General features: G+C 38.5%; 1 protein-coding gene across 1 annotated transcript in view; it reads right to left on the bottom strand.

Annotated features, from left to right (window-relative positions):
- Positions 1-17,531: 17,531 nt before the first annotated feature.
- Positions 17,532-20,175, bottom strand: part of LOC121328449 (protein kinase C zeta type-like) — a 78,952-nt gene continuing 76,308 nt past the window's right edge. Inside the window, exon 19 of the mRNA XM_041273117.1 lies at positions 17,532-18,300. Within this exon, the coding sequence (XP_041129051.1) occupies positions 18,213-18,300 (88 nt within the window). The 3' untranslated portion in view covers positions 17,532-18,212. The remainder of the gene's footprint in view (positions 18,301-20,175) is intronic.

Below are 20,175 nucleotides of genomic sequence, written 5' to 3'. Positions count from 1 at the left end.
ATGCAAGTACTGTAAAAGTGAAGGCTCCACCATTTATATATATATATATATATATATATATATATATATATATAGATATATATATATATATATATATATATATATGAGAGACAGAACCAATACAGAATCACCTCTCAAACATATACATAAACAGAACACGAATGACCTACGATTTGTAGTTGTAGATGTACAATGCAGAAGAACAAAGCAAAACAAAGCGATACATCGACTGGAAAAGGACCCTAATCAGTGCGTGAGGGTCCTCGTTAGACCAAATACACTTATGCACTGTTATTACTGGAACTGAGTCTCCTGCCGCAAAGTGCAATAAACGTGCGCATAGCGCCCTTGATGTCAGCAGCTCCAAGGCAGACACAGGACTCATGTTGTCAAAATATTAACAATGCCGTATACAATTCTTTCTGTGTAAAATGAAAGAGGATATATTAGATTGCTAAAGGGAATATGTAGCATTAAAAAAAATTAAAAGAAGATGAAAAAAAGGATATTTCTGTGTGTATTCTCAGTTTCCCCCCCAAGCAAAAAACAAAAAACAATCAAAAATTCACAATGCTTATTACTTTCACTCAGCAGCCTATATTAAACTCACACTATGCATCTTGTGCTTTACACCTTGTTAGAAATAAAGGGTTATCTTTATGAGCTGTATATTTAAACTTGTACCGTACACTTCAAGCATGACTAGTTAGCATTTTGCACGCAAGTTAGAGGTCTTAAAATACAAATATATTTTTTTTGTCACACATGGATGGCTTGGAACAGTAACATCATAGCGAAGTTTAACAAAGCACAGTGAAAGCATGCTAGAGCACAAGTACGAATCGTAAAGCATAGACAGGTATGATAACGCATAGTGTAAAACATGGCAAGCCAGGGTAAATGGATAGTATAGACAAAGGAAAATCATGGTAAAAGCGTAAAAATACCATGGTTGGTTATTGTTGAATATAGCATATAAAAAATAAAAATAAAAAATAATTCCAAAATGAGGAGAGCTTTGGATTTTTGGGGGAGTGTTGAACGTTATATTATTTAAAAAAAAAATAGGAAACAAAAGGGCCATTCTTTTCCCCTTCCCCATCACTAGCTTCAATATAGAGCCCTGTATTTTTAAACACTCACAGGAGGGTATTTGATTTAGCAGGTTTTGTCTTCCACTAAAGCTACTGAGTTTCCCTTGGAGCAAAGCAGCAGGAAAACATAATTGCAATTCCCCTCTGTAGGCCCACTGCCGCTTGGCATCGCAGTTTGAAGGCGAACGAAGAAAACATGTTGACGTTTATGGCAATTAATGTCTGCAGTCTCAGAAGGTGTGTTCGCCTTTCTGGAGTTTAACGCCCGAGAGAGATTCCTGACAGAGGATGCACCTGTAAGAACGGTCGTCCTGGAAACAAAGACCTATTCTTAAATAGCATAGAGGTCACACGCTGGAACACGAGCAAAGGAATGCTGGGAAGGAGAACGCACTGTTTGAACCAATGAGATTTGTTAAATTTCTACCGCATCGGTGCAGGTAGCCCCAGGGCAGTATCTAACTGTTTCTTGAAAGCTCTGTGTATCTGAGACCAGTCTTTCTGAAATGCAGCCACAGCATTCTCCTATTGGACACTGCTTTTTGATCAAACACACAATCTTGTTGGTGACAGTAAATTCCATGCAGCTTTCACTTGACTAAACATAAGAACACTTGAAAACGTACCGTCGAGAGGAGGCCCATCAGGGCTCACCTGGTTCTTAGCAGCTGGTTGATCTCAGCAGCAGGTTTTCTGTGCTGTGCTTTGCTGTTGTCATGGTTTGGGCTTACTTGCTTCCCATTGGCTTGTGGACGATCTAAAACACTCACTCGGATTTGCTTTGTGTCAGGTTGTATTGGAGAACAGTACTGTCATCCCAGCTGAGTGGTTGATCATTACTCGCAGCTTGTTGCAGATAATGGCTTGAGGGTTGAGTTTTTAATGTAAATGTACCAGTAAGCATTGGTGGCTTCTCCCTGCTTGAGACTCACTAGCTGCTGAATCACCCAGTGAACTGCTCCACGCATTGGTGAAAATGTGCTTCCCACCTTATGAGTGTGATCACTCTCCACTTCCGTTCAAGCTCTCTAGCTTTAATTTGTGCTGGGATTGAAATAACTTGGGATGCATCTCCTCCTTTTACATCGTTGTACTGTTGTTTATTTACATTCATTCCTAATAGTATGTTTCTTTGGCATCGCACACAGTTCCTCCTGTGGCCAAACATTGCAGTTGCAGAAAAAGTTGCAAAATATAATTCCAACAATTTTATAGTCTCCATTTTTAATCAGTCATGCTTAGCTGTCTAACTCAAGCTCTTTGAGTGGCGCCATGAAATTTTCTCTTGTTTCCCCCGTCTCTCTGGGAAGAAGCGAAAACACATACTTCACTGAACTGCAGGATGACGCAACTGAAGACTAGAAATGGAAATATCTAGGATTTTAGTCTGTGTCCATTGATATTGTCAATGCAGTAGCTTCATCATTTTGGCGCAGTGCCATTGTTAGCATTGTCACTGGGGTGGTTCTAGGGTTACACATTGAAGTCATCCCATCACTTACTATACCCTATCCTACAATAGGCGGTGGTGTAGCGGAGCCATTCCTGTACTATTTTCTATAGGCAGCAGTGGTATAGTCGAGCCGGAACATGCATAAAGCTTAGTCACATGACTCATCTCTCCCTCACAACTCTCTGATTCAGTCACTAGTCCTGCAATGAGAAGAGCATTCTGAACGTCTTCTATAGCCAACTACTTCTTTAAGGATAAAAATGAGTAGACAACGACTGCAGACCCAAACACAAACAAAGCTGGAGAAAGACACTTAGTGGAAATGAGATAGGTGCATTACCTATTATATGTGTTAGTAGAAGTTCAGTGTAAAAATCCAATGTGAATTTGTATAATAATTCTTGTGTTTTAGTGGAGTCCCGGCATCTTCAGATTTAGACCACACCACTGCCAATAAGAAGCCAAATCTGTTTTTGAATTCATAATGCATTCTTGTTGTATTTCTGTAATGGCCTTTAGATCATATATATTTCTTAGATTTGTAAACCATAGCTGCATAAAAACAGGATTGTTGAACTATTCTCTCGAATCTGCTGAATGGGGCAAAAAAAAAAACAAAAACAAATAAGAAACTTAAATTATGATTCATCAGTTTTCCCAGAATGGAATCATCTATTTTTCCTGAGCTCAGTGAGAAGTCCTGGATTCTGTGCCCTGCTAGTCCTGCTATTCTACCCTCCCTCTTCCTTCCTGTATCCATGGCAATTCTTCATAACATTGCATCACAATTTATAATGATATAACCTCTCTTTCCTGGACTCCTGTCTCCTGTTGGTCAAATCCCCCCCCCCGTGCAGAACCAGACACCCACTGCTTTCTCATCTGTTATACTGATTTTCTGCACATCTGGGGCAATGGAGAATTGATGTCAGCATTCTGATATTCTCATTTATTGTGGCTTAGTTTAACTTACACTGCATCTTTGGTTTCATTAGAACTTTAATCTGCCTTGTGGCCGTAGCTCCATTCTTCTTCCATTCTCGACATTGGTCTCTAACGAGCAGTTTTAAAAGAATCACATTTTATAGGAAGTGCAACACGATCTAAAAGCAAGGCTTGTAAACAAAGATTTCTCAAACCTAATGCAGTACCATATATTTAAAAGCAACATACATTAAACCTATGTAGTGAATGGTATGCAATGCAGGTAGGATTTATATAACACACGTTAGCTTCTGCTGTATAATGTATATGCCGTGTGGTGTAGTCAGTCGCCACTTTGAAAGGCCGTTCACAACAAAGATATTTGGATTGTGGCAGGTAGAGGAGAGAGAACCAGATTAGGAGGCTGTGTGGTCCAGTGGTTAAAGACAGGGGTTTATTACCAGGAGATCCCTGGTTCAATTCCCAGCTCAGCCACTGACTCATTGTGTGACCCCAAGCAAGTCACCTGACCTTCCTCTCTCAGGTGAGATGTTGTTGTAAGTGACTCTGCAGCTGATAAATACTTCACACACTCTAGGCTTGTATCTTGTATTAGCACTTTGTGATAATGGGGTACACTATGAAAGGTGCTATATAAAGATTATTTATCTATCATTGAAAATTATTTCCAAAGCATCCGGAAGAGACAGCTTTGTAAATATGGTTTCCAAGTCCTCTTGTTTATGAAAAGACTTGCATGTATTGTTTGAGTTTGTGTCTGAAAATAGGTCTGTTTCCAAGAAGCTGAGCTTGTTTAAGCCTTGACACTAAGAAAAAAAATAAATAAATAAATCGCAAGCACTTACTCACCATGGAGACCATGTTGCCCCAGAAAAATAGCCAGTGTGGAAATATTATTTTGTCATATACTAACTGCTATAGAAAATAAAGAAGTTATTGCACATCACTTTGGTGATTCAGTTGCTGGCTGCACCTGCGCTGGGGATTTTGGAGTCTCTAAGGCCACCATAGATTTACAATGGAAAGTCGATTATGGTGAAAAAGTGAAGCAAGCTTGCATTGGCCAGTGTAGAGGGGAAGCAATTAGTGTGTCCTGTCATAGTGGGGTAATTTTTCTGTGCTTTCCTGGAGAATATTGAAAACTATGTAAAACATCATAAGGTCGATTTTCCAAATTTCCTGTAGAGTTCATTTCAGTAAAACACCTTTTTTTTAAATTATTTGTGCAGGCAGTATTTGAAAGAAAACAGAAACTTTGGTTCTTTTTTTTTTTAAATCCCTCCTTCACCCCTTTCCAAATGCGTGCACATACAGACACACACATCGCTGACCCCATGAAAATGTTATACAGTCTACGTTTTACCGTTAAACCTGTCTGGGAATGTAAGTCTGGGAATGTGTTAGCCGAGTGCCAAATTCCTGTTGAGAATTTCATATCGCACCTGGGCAATTATTCCTGCTCCTGTTTGTATTTAAATCAATTTTCTTGACCAGTAAATGAACTAACTGCAAATGAACTGTTTTAATCCAAATCTGACAGTAATCTCAGATTTAAATACTCCCCCACTGGATTTTATTTTAGCCTATGCATTATATTATAAAGTAAAACAAAAATGATTTTACAGATAATCTAATAATATCAAATTTGATATCCGTTACGTTATCCACCACAAAAACATATCCTTACATTTAAGTCTAGAAATTGGGGACAGGACAAAAAAAACTAAAAACAATTTTTAAATGAAATCATTCTGTTGCATTGAATCGAAATCTGAGAAGCAGCGACGCGCCTTCTCTAGTTAAATCTCAAAGAAACCTGCCAATCAATGAACTAGTTCCGTTTCCTCAGCTGTTTGCAGCGCCAAAAACAAAACACGCATGCACACAGCTGTAGCAGAGGCAGAAACCCCAAATAAATAAAGAAATGAACGAATAAGACACTGTACAGTCAGTGCATCCTCGTTACAATATGTATTTTATGCACAAGTTTATGTGGACGGATTTGCATTTGCATTTTGTGATGTGGCGGAGCTAGGAGTGATGGTCAGACAGTAACAGGGGGAATAAGAGTACATGGAACAAAAAAAAATAAGCCACAGGAATGTAAATACTTTAGGCAAATGATTGTATAGTAATACGTGAATGTATTTAGCTGCTTATAGAGTCTAAAACTGGAAACTTGAACTGGTTGCGGATCGATTGCGAGTCATGTCTCAAGAAAAGCACCCAAAACTAAAACTGAAAAGGAAGAAGACTGGTGTGCATCAACAGAAATCAGACTTATCAAAACACAGCAAAGAGGGGAGCAAAACCGGCCTCTGTGAAACAACACGGAAAGACACATTCGCAGAAGAGAGGACAGGAAGGTGAGTACTACTGTGTGTGTCTCTATCTAGCTATCTATCTATGACATATATATGTATATGTCAATAATTTCTTTTTAACTACCCTACACGCATCATTTGATCATTCGCACAGCATTACTACTGTCCTGATGTCCTGAAACACCGATTGCTAGTGAGGATATTTTATGCAAAATGAAATATATATATATATATATATATAATATATATATATATATATATATATATATATATATATATATATATATATATATATATATATATATATATTTTGTCATAAATTGCCCGCCATAGGTTTGCATTGTGTCGATTTGGCATTGCAACCTTGGGCCCCAGCGTGGTATATTCTGGTTCGTGTCAGCTACACAACGGGACTGCTGTGTGAAAAGATTAATGCATTTTGACATTTCTTTCTCAGCGTTGATTGCTTTTAAGGAGACAAAACATATTGCGAAACATGATAGCGTGTAAGCCCTAAAAAAAAAAACCCTGTTAAACTAGACCATCACTTATTTTCAGCCCTCCCTCATATCTACAATGTAATGAAGCTTTGTGGGTTTTTATGCAAGTAACTATACAGCCCTCTCTCAATATTGCACTACCAAAATATTTCAGGGACGTTGAGAGTCAGTTGTAGCCTATGTAATCAGGAGTGTCCACTCTCAGTCCTGGAGGGGAATTCCACTCCAGGTTTAACAGGTAAAATGAGACAATGAACTGAGTCAGGGTCTGGGTGGAGGTTTAATTGGTTCTATTTAACAGTTTAGAATAGGGGTGGAACAAAGACCAGGACTGGAGAAACTACCTCTGGCCACCCCTGGATTGCTAAGGTAATCATAACGGCTATGAATGAAAAGGGGTTTACAGGACATTTAGAATTCATTGATTCACTTTATAATTTCATTTCAGCCCATTCAGCTGTGATGCTGGTGCGTGGTGGGATAAAAGTGACCTGACTGAGAATCTGTGGGCCTCCACGTTGAAGTCTGTCTATCCAGACCTGATGCCGAGTGCATGGGAACCAGTACCGGATTTACCTTATTTTACACCCAAGGTGTGGCAACGATGGTTTTTTAAAAATTATTTTTATTTACAAATGCCAACAACAATAATGCCCACCCACATATTGTGTAGCATGACGTCCTGCTTGTGTGGATTGCCTGCCCGCTGCAAGCATGGATAACCACACAGGTGGCTGTTCTGGGACGTGCACTCTGGATGAACCCATCATTCTGACAGGTGGCTGATGCAAACTGGTATTTGTGCAATTATTTATTTTGGGGCACAGCAAGACACAATCTGATGTAACCCTCCCACAGTGACTGGCGCATGCTGTTGGCTAAAATCCCTCAGTATGATGAAACAGTTACTGTAGCAACTGCAACTGAAAATGTGTTTTTATTTATTTTTTCTTTTGAAATGCCATAGACCTAGAAGGGCCAGTGGACTTTTAAAGCCACGCTGTGTTTTTGTTAGTAAATAACATGCAATAGTTAGAAATGTATCGGTAAATGTGTCTTCAGGCAGTCAGTAGCACACCTTAATAGTCACAATAAATATAAGATCCATTAAAGCTTTGGTTAACAAGGTGTGGAAATTCACTAGTTATTGGTATAACGAACATTCTTTCCCAGTGTCCCATGACTGGAGCACTTAATAATAGTCAGGTCGTGTTTGTTAAAATAGTTATACTCTCCTGCCCCTAATAGAAATGCAGACTCTAATAGAAACTCTGCACACGTGGGACAGTTTGAATTTGGATTAAATGGAGCTTTCATCATGGATCTATTCCAAATAAATAAATTACAGATGATAAGTGGTAGATCCATAACTTCCAAGCGCTCAGTCAAAATTCTGTTATACTGATGAAGGCACCAGTTGAAACGATTGACTTAGTTTTTACAATTTTTCTTAATTTTGAACAGTACAAATATATATTTTTTAAATTTTTATTTTTTTTATAAAACATCTCTGAATGCAATTCAAGTGTGTCAACAAACAGGGGTAAAGGGCGGGGAATGTTGAATCCTGCTACATCACAAAATTGTTTATTTTTTATTTATTTATTTTATGTATTGTTCTGAAACAGGCTTGGTTAAAGCAAGACTATCCCAAGCTGGGTGCTTGCATTGGAGGCTGCAAAGCATGGACTCCATTCCCATCAATGTGTGAGCCAGTTATTTGCCCTAGTGACCTAGGCACTGAGCTGAAGACTGTGATTGAAGGAGAGGTTCCTGCGGAGCTTGCAAAACAGGACATGAGCGAACCCAACCAGCCTGAAGATCCATCGTCTTCCAAAGGTGAAGCCACAGGAAAGACAGCTAGGTTGAGGAGTGATGAGACCTACAGACCTGATCACGGAAAGAAAACGGAGAATCGCCACCATCGTCACGAACCTTCTTGATCATCGGGGCTGACGCGAGGAAGATCAGAAAGTACATTGACTGACAGAACTCCCAGTTCCAGAGAGGCTGGTCCTCAAAGACCTGCTGAGAATCTCGCAGCAGCGTTTCGCTCATCAGAAGAAGCCCAAAGTGTAAAGAAATCTGAAGATGCGGTCAAAAAGCAGCTGCCTGTGTTTGGGGAGAGAGATGTCGACAGCTGCATTACAATAGAAGACTCAAGCTCAGATGAATCCCCGATGAGGGCAGATCATTCTGTTTCAACTCCACGTAAGCACGGTAATGCTAATCATGAAAGAGTGGATGGGAATTCAGATGGAAGGTTATCCATTGAGAGCTGCCCCATGTGCCTAAAACAGTTTCCTGCAGGATAAGCAGTACAGTTTATCTGTTTTGCTCTCATGAGATATTTTTCATGTGAAATTTAAATGCTTTAAATACTAAAAAAATAAATAAATAAAAAAATACCAAAATATCACAGACTGATCCCCTATGACACACAAAGTGGAACATGGTACTGTGCGCACGACCAGCTGTGCAGTAACTGGACGGTGATACGTTATTTAATGCCTAATTGTTAGGCTGCATGTTAATCCATTGCCTCAAACTCAGGCTCCACATAGCTTTTGATGCTTGCAGAGGCATATTTTCCTGCTTCGATTAGTATCTGAAGACAACTAGAAGGAAGGCAGTAATTTGTTTGGAATCACAAACAAACATCCTTGTGCTAAGGGTGTGGATGAGTCTGATTCGACTGCACTTAGCTGGTGGAATTCAGAATGCTGCATTGTGATAACCCCGTGCACAGCCAAGTTAATTCCCTGTCCAGGATATTGCAGTTTTTTGGCAGGCTTTGTAAAAATCTGTTTCTTTAAGCCTGCAAATATGATCGAAAGGTTGAGGCATTAAGGAGAGAAGTATGTAGAAACTGAGGAGTTTGCATTTTTTTTTTTTTTTTTTTTTTTTTTTTTTAAAGGGATCTTATCCTTTAGCTTTGGGGAGTTGAGGCTTGTCCTAAAACAAGCAGCACACACAGCATTTTAAAAAAATGACTGATTCTTGGGGAAGCTTAGGGAAAGTATTGAGGGGCAGGAGTAGGACGCACAGCATACTGACTGCCCATACAGAACTTTCTGCTGCTTTGTACCCCCAAGAACCAGAAAGAGCGGTGCACCGTGTTAATAAAATAGATCCACTTGTGTGTACAGTCTGTGATCCTTGGGCATGTGGGTGGGGTTGATGTCTAGCTCTGCATTACTGCAGCGTTTCATTCCTGACATGACTGACAATGTTGTGGCTGCCATATTTCTGCCACAGAGACCTTTGCATTAAAGTTGATGCCAGAAGCTGCTTCTGGAAACTGTGCATAATGATATCAGACTGACTGGTAATTATAGGATGCGGCAGTGCTGACTTGCATGTGTGCCAAAATACATCATTATTTTTTTTGTAGTTTTTATTTTTTTGATTTATTTTAAAAGAACGGAATTCACTTTATTTGATCAGAAATCATTCCCCGGGGTTGACTGATGATGGCATTGTAAATGCAAATTAGCATGATTACTTCTGCCTGCTGCTGCTGCTGCTGCAAAAAAGGATGAAACCACATTTGAAACCTTGAATCTTTAAGCCCTATTGACTTTCCATTCCCAACACGCTGCCTCCACACTCCTGGACTTTTAACACAAAGACATTGTTACATTTCACCCCTCTTGTCCAGACAGTTGAATTAGATTTTTGCCTGTATCATTTTCTAAATGTCACACGTAAAGCTAAGAGAATTATATATATCTCCTCTGTACCTTTACAGTAATGACATGGCAAATCTGTGGTTAATTCTGTGAGCAGGTCCTTATACACTGTTGAACTTTTTTCTTTAATTGTTTATTTAAAGTCGGTTTTGTAGACAGGTCATTGAGAGAGCCATTAAAAGTTATTGCATGCAAAGTTGCATATTTAGTATGGATCTATAAAAGCGTTTTGTTGGTTGCAGACTAGAAGTGGTCACAGTTGAGACAGTTTAGTGCTTTGTGCTGTAAACTGCAGTGCCACCCAGTGGCCTGAGCTTGTAATTGAGTATTTATTTCTTATTTTTGTTGTAATGGGTTGTATAGTGCTCAATACAGCAAATTTGTATTTGTTTATTTAGCAGATGCCTTCATCCAAGGCGATTTACACACACTAGGGTGTATGAACTATGCATCAGCTGCAGAGTCACAAATCTTAAGGATTTGTAATTTCTGATGCAGCATCGATGTATTTATCGAAAACTACGGTGCAAAAAAACAAAACAAAAAACACTTCTGTAATTTGCAGGGCAGGAAAATCCTCCCGAAATCCTGTTCTCCTTGATTTGATAAAACCGCAGTACCAGAAGGGACTTTTATTAATTCAGGCTTCCTTTTATAATACGGTTCAGTCATCGGCACAGCTACAGAACCACAGCAGTGTTAGTGAACAGTGTACTGCACTGACCAGCCCTTTCTTACCGCTGTGTCTGTATTCCGGAACAGGCTGCTATATTTTCAAATGGACTTTATGCTTGTTATTTGATAACTATTTGTATGTCTCACTAGAGCGCACGTCACGTTAGGGACTTTTAGATACAGACCACAGAGTAAACCTACGACAATCCATTCATGTGTTGAGTTTATTAAGTGTAGGTGGTGTGATAAATAGGACAGAGTTTGCTAATGATCTCTTCTTGCTGTAATTCTGGAGTCCGTGGCGTTCACCAGTGGGCTGGAAAATTGAATATTTCTTTGGTGCCGTAGTGGCAGTACTGTGCTGTAGACCATTGCGTAGGGTTAGCGGCGAGTTACCATCTTTAAAGTGCCGGCAGTCCTGTTGTTTTAGGTTGTTGTAGCCTTTGAGCAACGAGTGAGCATTATTCCGAGGATACGTTGCACTTTGTGTGGAAAGAAATATGCCGTGATGACTATTTTATTGATTGAGGAATATATGAGGGAGGTGGGTGGGGAGTGCAGAGGTTACAAAAAGGTGGGACAAAAAGCAACATTTGTGGCCCGAACAAGAGTGACATTGTAAAACTGGCAGCCCTCCCTCTGGGTTTGAGCAGACCTAAGCAGTAAGTCAGGGTTCCAGTCTATGCTGTGTACTTTGGCTGGTGGAGAAGGAGCCACTCTCCACTTTCTAGCATTAACAGATGTGGACAAAGAGTGCCTTTGTCTGAAAAGGGAGTGAAAGTAAAAAAAAAATACTGTAAAAAAAAAAAAAAAAGTTAAAAAATCATTGAGCAGTCTGCGTGTAAAAGGTTCTTGGAAAGTTTATTATTAAAAATGTGTTCTAGTTCTACAGTAGATTACCTCTTTCAGCTTCTCTCAGTGTGGGCCCCCGGCCCAGATTTTGCCCTCTGGCTGGAAGACTGGGAGAAATCTCAGCAGGGCTTCAGGAAACAATTAGTACAGCCGTCCTCCATAAAACTGGAGAATGCAAGTGAAATTTAAAAAAAAAATAAATAAAAAAAATGAATACAAATATATATATGCAAGTAGATGTGGTCATGGAGCCTGTGATCCACTAGACCTGTAGAAAATGTGTGCAACTATTCAGCAACAATCACAGGAAAGCAGGGGGATCCCTATGACTTCACAAGGGGGCTGCATTGAATAGCCATGTTTGCAGAAACACGCAGGGAAAGTAGAACTCCTGACGCAAAACCGGTCATGACAGATCAAGCCTCAGACATGTACATCGTGTTGTGACAAGCAACAAACAGAACGAGAGTGAACCAGACATAGAAACCTTCAACACCAGTTTCCCCTCCAACAGTGCACTGCTAGCCTTGGTAAGAAGTCAGTGCGATAATCTTTAGAGGTTTGGCTGCAAGGACCAGCTGTGACAGTCGTGGGATTTACTGTAGTTGTCTCTCTCTACCAAGTAGCCAGGTGATTTCTTTGTTATTTTTATCTCATGGTGTAGCTTGCACCCCTGAGACTCTGGGGTGCTGCATTAAAAGGTAACAGTTAAGCATTCAAATGAAATGGTGCTGAATTATGTTACATTAACATATTGAATTGCATGCCGGTTGGTAGTTTTCTATATACTTAATGAAAAACTGACATTTTAAAAAATGGGACATTTCAAAATCGAACATGAAATGCTGTACTACTGCTATAGCTTCTGGCAGACTTGCGCTTTTACCATTTAGTATTTTCATTGATTACATGATATTAAATAAAATACCGATTATGTTCATTCTCTCTCTCTCTCTCTCATAATTGTTTTTAAAATGTCTTAATCCTAAAATTACAGGTGATGCAAAACATGTCCTCAATAGTGATATCTTATATATATCTATTATCTAAAATCAAATTATATAATATCATATATGTTGGCCATATTTTGATAGCCATTGTTGTACATGTAGAATTACGGTTTGTTATCCTAGCGCTGTAACAACAGTCCTAAAATGATCTCAACATGTTCTGGCTTTTCCATTTTTTTAAAATGTTCTTTTTATTATAGATTCACCCAGCTGGAAACTGACTGCCACCTTGCCAAGTGCCTGTCTGAAATGAATGAAGACATTGAATGGTGAACTCGTAAGAACAACATCTGATCCGTTTTAAATCCCTGTCCTCCTGTGGGATCGGTCTCTGTTTAGGTAGTGTTGTCCGTTTGCATTGCGTGCAGCTTGACGTACACATTCCCAAACTTGAATGCCTTAAATCGTGCTGCGCCATAAGGAGGTGCGAACGGTTTTCTGTAAAGCTCCTGTAAAGTTACATTAGATCATCGTTTAACTTGGACACCTGGAATGTTTTTTTTTTCTGTACTGTACATGCAATAGCATTCCTGTGAGATTCTGCACATGATCAGATTATAGCAGCCCTTGTGTACTGTACTTGCATTACCAATGCTTGTGTACATAAATCTAAATAAATACATCTACAGAACAGATGTAATGAAGCGTGCTCGTTGTACATAATCAGTTTCAAGTGTCGTGTCAGAATGAATAAATGGGCAAACAAGTCGTTACGCATAAGGCAGCAGTTTGTGATAAAAAAAAAACCTTGACGTTGGCTTCATGTGAAATAGTTGTTTTGCAGAATGCAAACCTCAGTTCTGATGCTGATAACATGAATCACTTTATTTAAAATTGCTGTACAAAATTAACAGGTAACACTTCAATTAAATCTTAAACCATTTTTTAAACCCATCCGCTCTAATAAAACCCCTGATCATCCTTTTAAGAGCCATCGTTGGACTATTTTAATCCACAGTTTTTTTCAGTTGTCTAGTAGAAGTGTGAAGCTATAATATAGCTCTGGCCAAAAGCTTAGCATCACCCCATTGAATAAACCCTTTTTGCTTTATAAAGTCGAACGAAATCCTGCTGAATGATGTTACATATTGAATTACACAGCGCTTCTGCAGTTTTCCCATATACTTCAAAACGTATTTATTATTATGGCTTCCGGTAGACTTTCATGATATCATTTGGTAGTTTCTTTGATTACATGATGTTAAATAAAAGATCTAAATTCTGTTCATATACGTTTTTTTTTGTTTAGTCTCAATCCTAAAATTGCAGGTGATGCTAAACTGTTGGCCATAGCTGTACATTGCTATAATTTGTTAATCTGACTTCACGTTTTCTTCTAAGAACACAGTCTGACAGGGAGCCAAGCGACTGTGCTCCAGAAAGCCCAAGAAGCTATAGCAGGATGTTTGTCTTATCACGATATGATTAAATGACACTACAGTTACTCAAATGACAGCACGACCTTCATTTTTAAAGTATTTGTTCGTTAGTCTTTAATTTCGATGTGCAAGAATGTATCTCATTATTATGTATTAGTTTGACCATTTCTCTGCACAATAGAAAGTGGCCAGTTTAATTTGCTTAATTTTGAGAATAGGCAAAAAAAAAGTACAACTCATATGCATAAACCAACCAACATAATATACAAAATAACTACACTGAACATATTTACTGTTTTACAATCGTCAAGGTACCTAGACTGTTCATTAAGACCAAATCCTGTAAGACCACAGTACACCAGAACCCATTCTCAAAGATTTTTCTTTTCATCATGTATTTAATTATATCATATAATTTATAAAATGAATACTTCTAAATATATAAAAATGTCCCACTATAGCACGTAGATAGAACATGATTTGCTTTGGACACAATTAGCAAAATGCAGAGAAAGCTCGCAACTGCAGAAATATTTGGCAATAGTTATTAACTAATAAAAATAAATTTGATGCCTTTTTAGATTTTTTTCATCCACTATCTCAAATTTATTGCAGAATAAAAGAAGGAAGGGCATTCAGTTTGTACCAAAGCACAATCCAACAATGTTCAATTAAACCATTTATTTTGAAAACAACCTCTCAAAAAGGTGTGGTGGATTTTGATTATTTGGTTTTCAAAAAGTAGAATTTTTTTTTTCCCCCATTCTCTGCTGCCATGCCGTAGAGCTTTCATACTGTAACGTCACAAACTCGTGTTTTCATTTTTTTTTTTTTTTTGTCTCTGCACTGTCAAGAGCAGCAGGAAGCCTCAAATAACGTTTGGCAAATCTGGCCCGTGGAACACAAGAACCTGCATACACAGATAAAGGACACTAAACTGCTCCTAATTACTGAAGCCTATTCCCTGAGAGGGGTTGAGGGGGTGGACAAAAAACAAAAAAAACGAACAAGAAAAAAAGCGGCTTGGCTTGTTTCGTGTTGTGCAGGGGTAAAGGACAAGGGTTTTTAAAATGGGGAATTGTTGCCTGTGTCTTGTCCCATTTCGCCCCATGTGCACTGACGGCATCTTTTAATATTTGTCATATCTCATAATTCGTAATGCCTAACAGCACATTAAAGACAAAAGCTGTTTAACAATGACAACCACATTAAAACTTGCTAAAAAAAATGCTGTAAGAATGCTTTCAAAAAGACATGTTAATATATTATATTTATCAATTAACTAAATGCAAAGTGAGTGAACAGAAGAAAAATCTAAATCAAGTCCGTATTTGGTGTGACCACCCTTTTCCTTCAAAACAGCATCAATTCTTCTAGGTACACTTGCACAAAGTCAGGGATTTTGTAGACATAGTCAGGTGTATGATTAAACAATTATACCCAGCAGGTGCTAATGATCATCAATTCAATATGTAGGTTGAAACACAATCATTAACTAAAACAGAAACAGCTGTGTAGGAGGAATAAAACTGGGTGAGGAACAGCCAAACTCAGCTAACAAGGTGAGGTTGCTGAAGACAGTTCACTGTCAAAAGTCATACACCATCGCAAGACTGAGCACAGCAACAAGACACAAGGTAGTTATACTGCATCAGCAAGGTCTCTCCCAGGCAGGAATTTCAAGGCAGACAGGGGTTTCCAGATGTGCTGTCCAAGCTCTTTTGAAGAAGCACAAAGAAGGGCAACGTTGAGGACCATAGACGCAGTGGTCGGCCAAGGAAACTGACTGCAGCAGATGAAAGACACATCATGCTTACTTCCCTTCGCAATCAGAAGATGTCCAGCAATGCCATCAGCTCAGAACTGGCAGAAAACAGTGGGACCCTGGTACACCCATCTACTGTCCAGAGAAGTCTGGTAAGAAGTGGCCTTCATGGAAGACCTGTGGCCAAAAAGCCATACCTCCGATGTGGAAATAAGGTCAAGCGACTCAACTATGCACGAAAACACAGGAACTGGGGTGCAGAAAAATGGCAGCAGGTGCTCTGGACAGATGAGTCAACATTTGAAATATTTGGCTGTAGCAGAAGGCAGTTTGTTCGCCAAAGGGCTGGAAAGTGGTACACGAATGAGTGTCTGCAGGCAACAGTGAAGCATGGTGAAGGTTCCTTGCAAGTTTGGGGCTGCATTTCTGCAAATGGAGTTGGGGGGATTTGGTCAGAATTAATGGTCTCCTCAATGCTGAGAAGTACAGGCAGATACTTATCCATCATGCAATACCATCAGGGAGGCATCTGATTGGCCCCAAATTTATTCTGCAGCATGACAACGACCCCAAACATACAGGGAAAGTTATTAAGAACTATCTTCAACGTAAAGAAGAACAAGGAGTCCTGGAAGTGATGGTATGGCCCTCTCAGAGCCCTGATCTCAACATCATCATGTCTGTCTGGGATTACATGAAGAGAGAGAAGCAACTGAGGCTGTCTAAATCCACAGAAGAACTGTGGTTAGTTCTCCAAGATGTTTGGTCCAACATACCTGCCGATCTCCTTCAAAAACTGTGGGCAAGTGTACCTAGAAGAATTGATGCTGTTTTGAAGGAAAAGGGTGGTCACACCAAATATGGATTTTATGTAGATTTTTCTTCTGTTCACTCACTTTGCATTTAGTTAATTGATAAATATAATATATTAACATGTCTATTTTTGAAAGCATTCTTACGAAAACAGCTTTTCAAATGAAAGGTCGTAAAAGTTGCACACTTTTTGAAAACGTGTCATATATATCTATATATATATATATAATATATATATATAAAAGTTAAACCCCAGCTACATTTTGGGGTCGATGTGAGGATTTCAATAATCAGTTATTAATCAACATTAGTTGTAATAGCAGTCGTTTTCACAAAAATCATAATATAGGTTTAACCAAAGGGGAAAATAATTAGTGATTAAGTCACGGTATAGTGATTATATCTGTTTCACGTACTCTAAAGACATGACTCGTAATGAATTTTCTATATATGATATTATATAATACCTTATATATATAGTATAGTATATATATATATATATATATATATTATTTTTTTTAGATAATAATATATAATTAAACAAATCTAAATAAAAAAGCGCTTCAGTCTGACAATGCATCATTTAAACAAAGGAGTTGTGCATTTATCAAACATAATGCATTTCAGGATTATTAATAATAATAGTATATTGAAGTATATACAAGTATATATCATTAGATTTGTTCTTTTTTTGCAATATAATTACAAGTTTTTTTTTTTTTTTTTTTTTTTTTTTTTAGTATCTTAAGTTTCTGTTTGAAAACAGGTATTTGAAAAAAATAAAATCTTTAGCTGATGTGACTAAAGAGAGTGTCAGTATCCAGTTTTCATTTTAATCTTTCTTCCCTAAGAAGCCAGGTTTCCACTCAGGGTGTTTGGAAGGACTAGAGACAGCAGAGTGTAAATGGAAGAGAACTGGGAGGGCTGCGGATGTGAAAACGGTCCTTCAATTCGTAAGCCAGCCCTGTTCTGCTGTACCACACAAGTAAACTCATTTAAGTGCAATCAAGAATATTGCGAGACAATGGGTCATGTTAGGCACTTCTAAAACTTTATCCTAAAACACCGATTGGTAGTTAAATGCAACTCCTTTGTTTGTTGCTAAAGTACAGGAATTGCCAGCAAAGTGGCAATAAATAACATGCCATTTTGCGTCAACAAAAAACATTATAAAAATTTGGGATTCGCTACCTACACTTTTAATACAGTATATTGTGGTTTTCCTTCTTTTTTATAGTACATTCTTGTATAGTTCGAAGGCCAGTCATCCTCGACGAGATCATCTAGCGTCGCAAAAAAAAAAGTGTACATAAATTCAAGAACAGCATGAACTCTCGTATTTTCCCAGGGACGAAATTAAGAATTTTAGGATCCTTCATGGAAGCAGGCACAGAATGAGCAGGCTTTCTTCATCAGGTTACAAAGCCAGGTAGTGTCGACACCCAAAAACAGAGAAACATAGTGGTTAGAGGAAGACTACCACTGACTGGCCTTGCTTGCTATATATATACATATATATATAAAATTTTTTTTTTTCTCTGCAGCAGTTTTCTATATAGTGTTCTTCTTGAAAGTCTTGCACCAGTTCCTGATCCTTGCATGCAAGTAGTTCCAGAGAATGATCCACCTCCATAAAGTCTGTTTTAACGATTCTGTTCATGGAGGTCTTTCAGTTTTGCGATACGCAGGTGAAACGAAGCGGCTCCTGCTTCATACCGTTTCCTCTGATGACAGCAGCATAGGATTAATATATTCGAATCCTTCAAACTCGGACTGGTCTATTCTTTTAATAACATCTCTGGGGAGAGGAAAAAAAAGATTAAGAAATTTGAATCAAAAAGTTTATGCAATGGAAGCAACGTAACACCCACGACTCCCCCAAGGAGAATAGCAAAATAGTTTCCTACACCTTGATATTAACAAGCACAGTTGGAAACTAATTAAGTCATGTGTCTGTGACATTAAGAAAGGTCCTCCCTTTTTCCTAGCTATTGGGCTAGGGCACAGGGAATCTGTCTGTCTGTCTGTCTGTCTGTCTGTCCTCCTGACCTTAACAAGCAAGGGTTTGCTTCTCTGTATAAAATAAATGACTATTTTTGCATAAACTTGGCAATTTAGCACATTTTTCCCCCCTGCCACATTTCATAGTGTTCAGTGTGCGGATCTAGTGTACGTCTATGATTATCATAAGAAGCAATGTATATTTAGATTAAATTGAGAATAAAAAAATTGTACCTGTAATTCAAGTGATTGAAGAAGAAAAAGCACTTTACTATGAACGGTATTCAGTAACATTATTATATTGTCTTTCATGTTATGCTCTAGGGGAATCACTGTAACATACTGTTCATACAAAAAACCCTTTGAATCCAACATTTCTTTACTGTAGAGTCTTTATACCTGAATGACAAATAAAATCTTCAGGATGCACGTTTAGTTTAGAGACACCTCTCAATCTTGAAGGAATTTCAATTTTTTTTTTTTTAACAGTGAAGATGCAAGTTTTAATATCTTTTCAAAATGATGCTTTTATGACCTCATTTTCTATAGTGCATTTTTATAACCTAATATATGTGTATATATATATACTCACTTTGCCTTTGTAAGTCGGGTGTTGTTTTATATATAATTTCCTACTACTTGATGTCCTGCTTACCATAACGAACAGTAAATCTGAATGAGGTGATGCCAGGTTTGTAGCCAAGCCTTTATTTTTTTAACATATGCTGTGGTATGATGTTAGTGTATTAAATCACAAACTGTCACAATGCCAGAAACGCCCAGCGGTTTGCACTGAGAGTATGTCTGTGTTTAGCAACAATGCCTGCAAGCTGATTTAAAAGCAAAATTATTCCAATATGCAAGGCTTTTCAAAACCTAATCTCAATAAGCAATTCATTTAGATTATTCAAACACAAGTGCAAACGTTACATATTAATAAGAACTGTCTGTGACCACTCTCCCCAGCTTTCTACAAAGGGAATCACAGACCTGCCGATTTCATTCAAATCGTATCAAACTGAAAGAGATTTCATTCAGGTTTCATAACTGAAGTACGCACAGGGTGTAAAGTTCAAGCAGCCGACAAGACATAATAAAGTTTTGAACACCTGAACGGCCAGCCGTACACAGAGACACAAAGCGTCATGATAAGACCGATATTCTGCAGCACTCTTCCAATGACCTGTTATTCAGGCTTCACGGATTGAACTGCAAGCTTACAACCAGTGCACAGGGTTATCAGAAACGGTTTTCATTTTCTTTAAAATAACAGATATCTACAGGGTTGACTACCATGTCATATACGTGACTTAACTAGGTCTGTTACACACGCAACAGAGTGACATGCAAGGCAGCCTTTGTTTTTGTGTTACATTTGAATGAACTCGCACAGTGCTTTGCAGAAAAGCCTCCATCATTCCTTCCAGTGGTCTACTAGCTGCTGTAACTCTTTTATAAACTAAATGCGCCTCGTAACATACCGCATGCACGCTTCTAGAAATCCAGTCTCCGACAGGACGATGTTTCTCAATGGTGGATGCAATGCTAGTGTGCCGGGTCTCTTCTTTGTTATGGAACTATACAATGCACGTTGAGTTTATTTGTTGCAGAGAGATTGAGCTGTGTTGCAAAAGGCTGACACGTTAGGAGCTGACCGAGTAGCCTGTAGTGG

Source organism: Polyodon spathula, chromosome 16, assembly GCF_017654505.1.
Source record: "Polyodon spathula isolate WHYD16114869_AA chromosome 16, ASM1765450v1, whole genome shotgun sequence".
Lineage (NCBI taxonomy): Eukaryota > Metazoa > Chordata > Actinopteri > Acipenseriformes > Polyodontidae > Polyodon > Polyodon spathula.
This window is presented reverse-complemented; position numbering and strand designations above follow the sequence as displayed.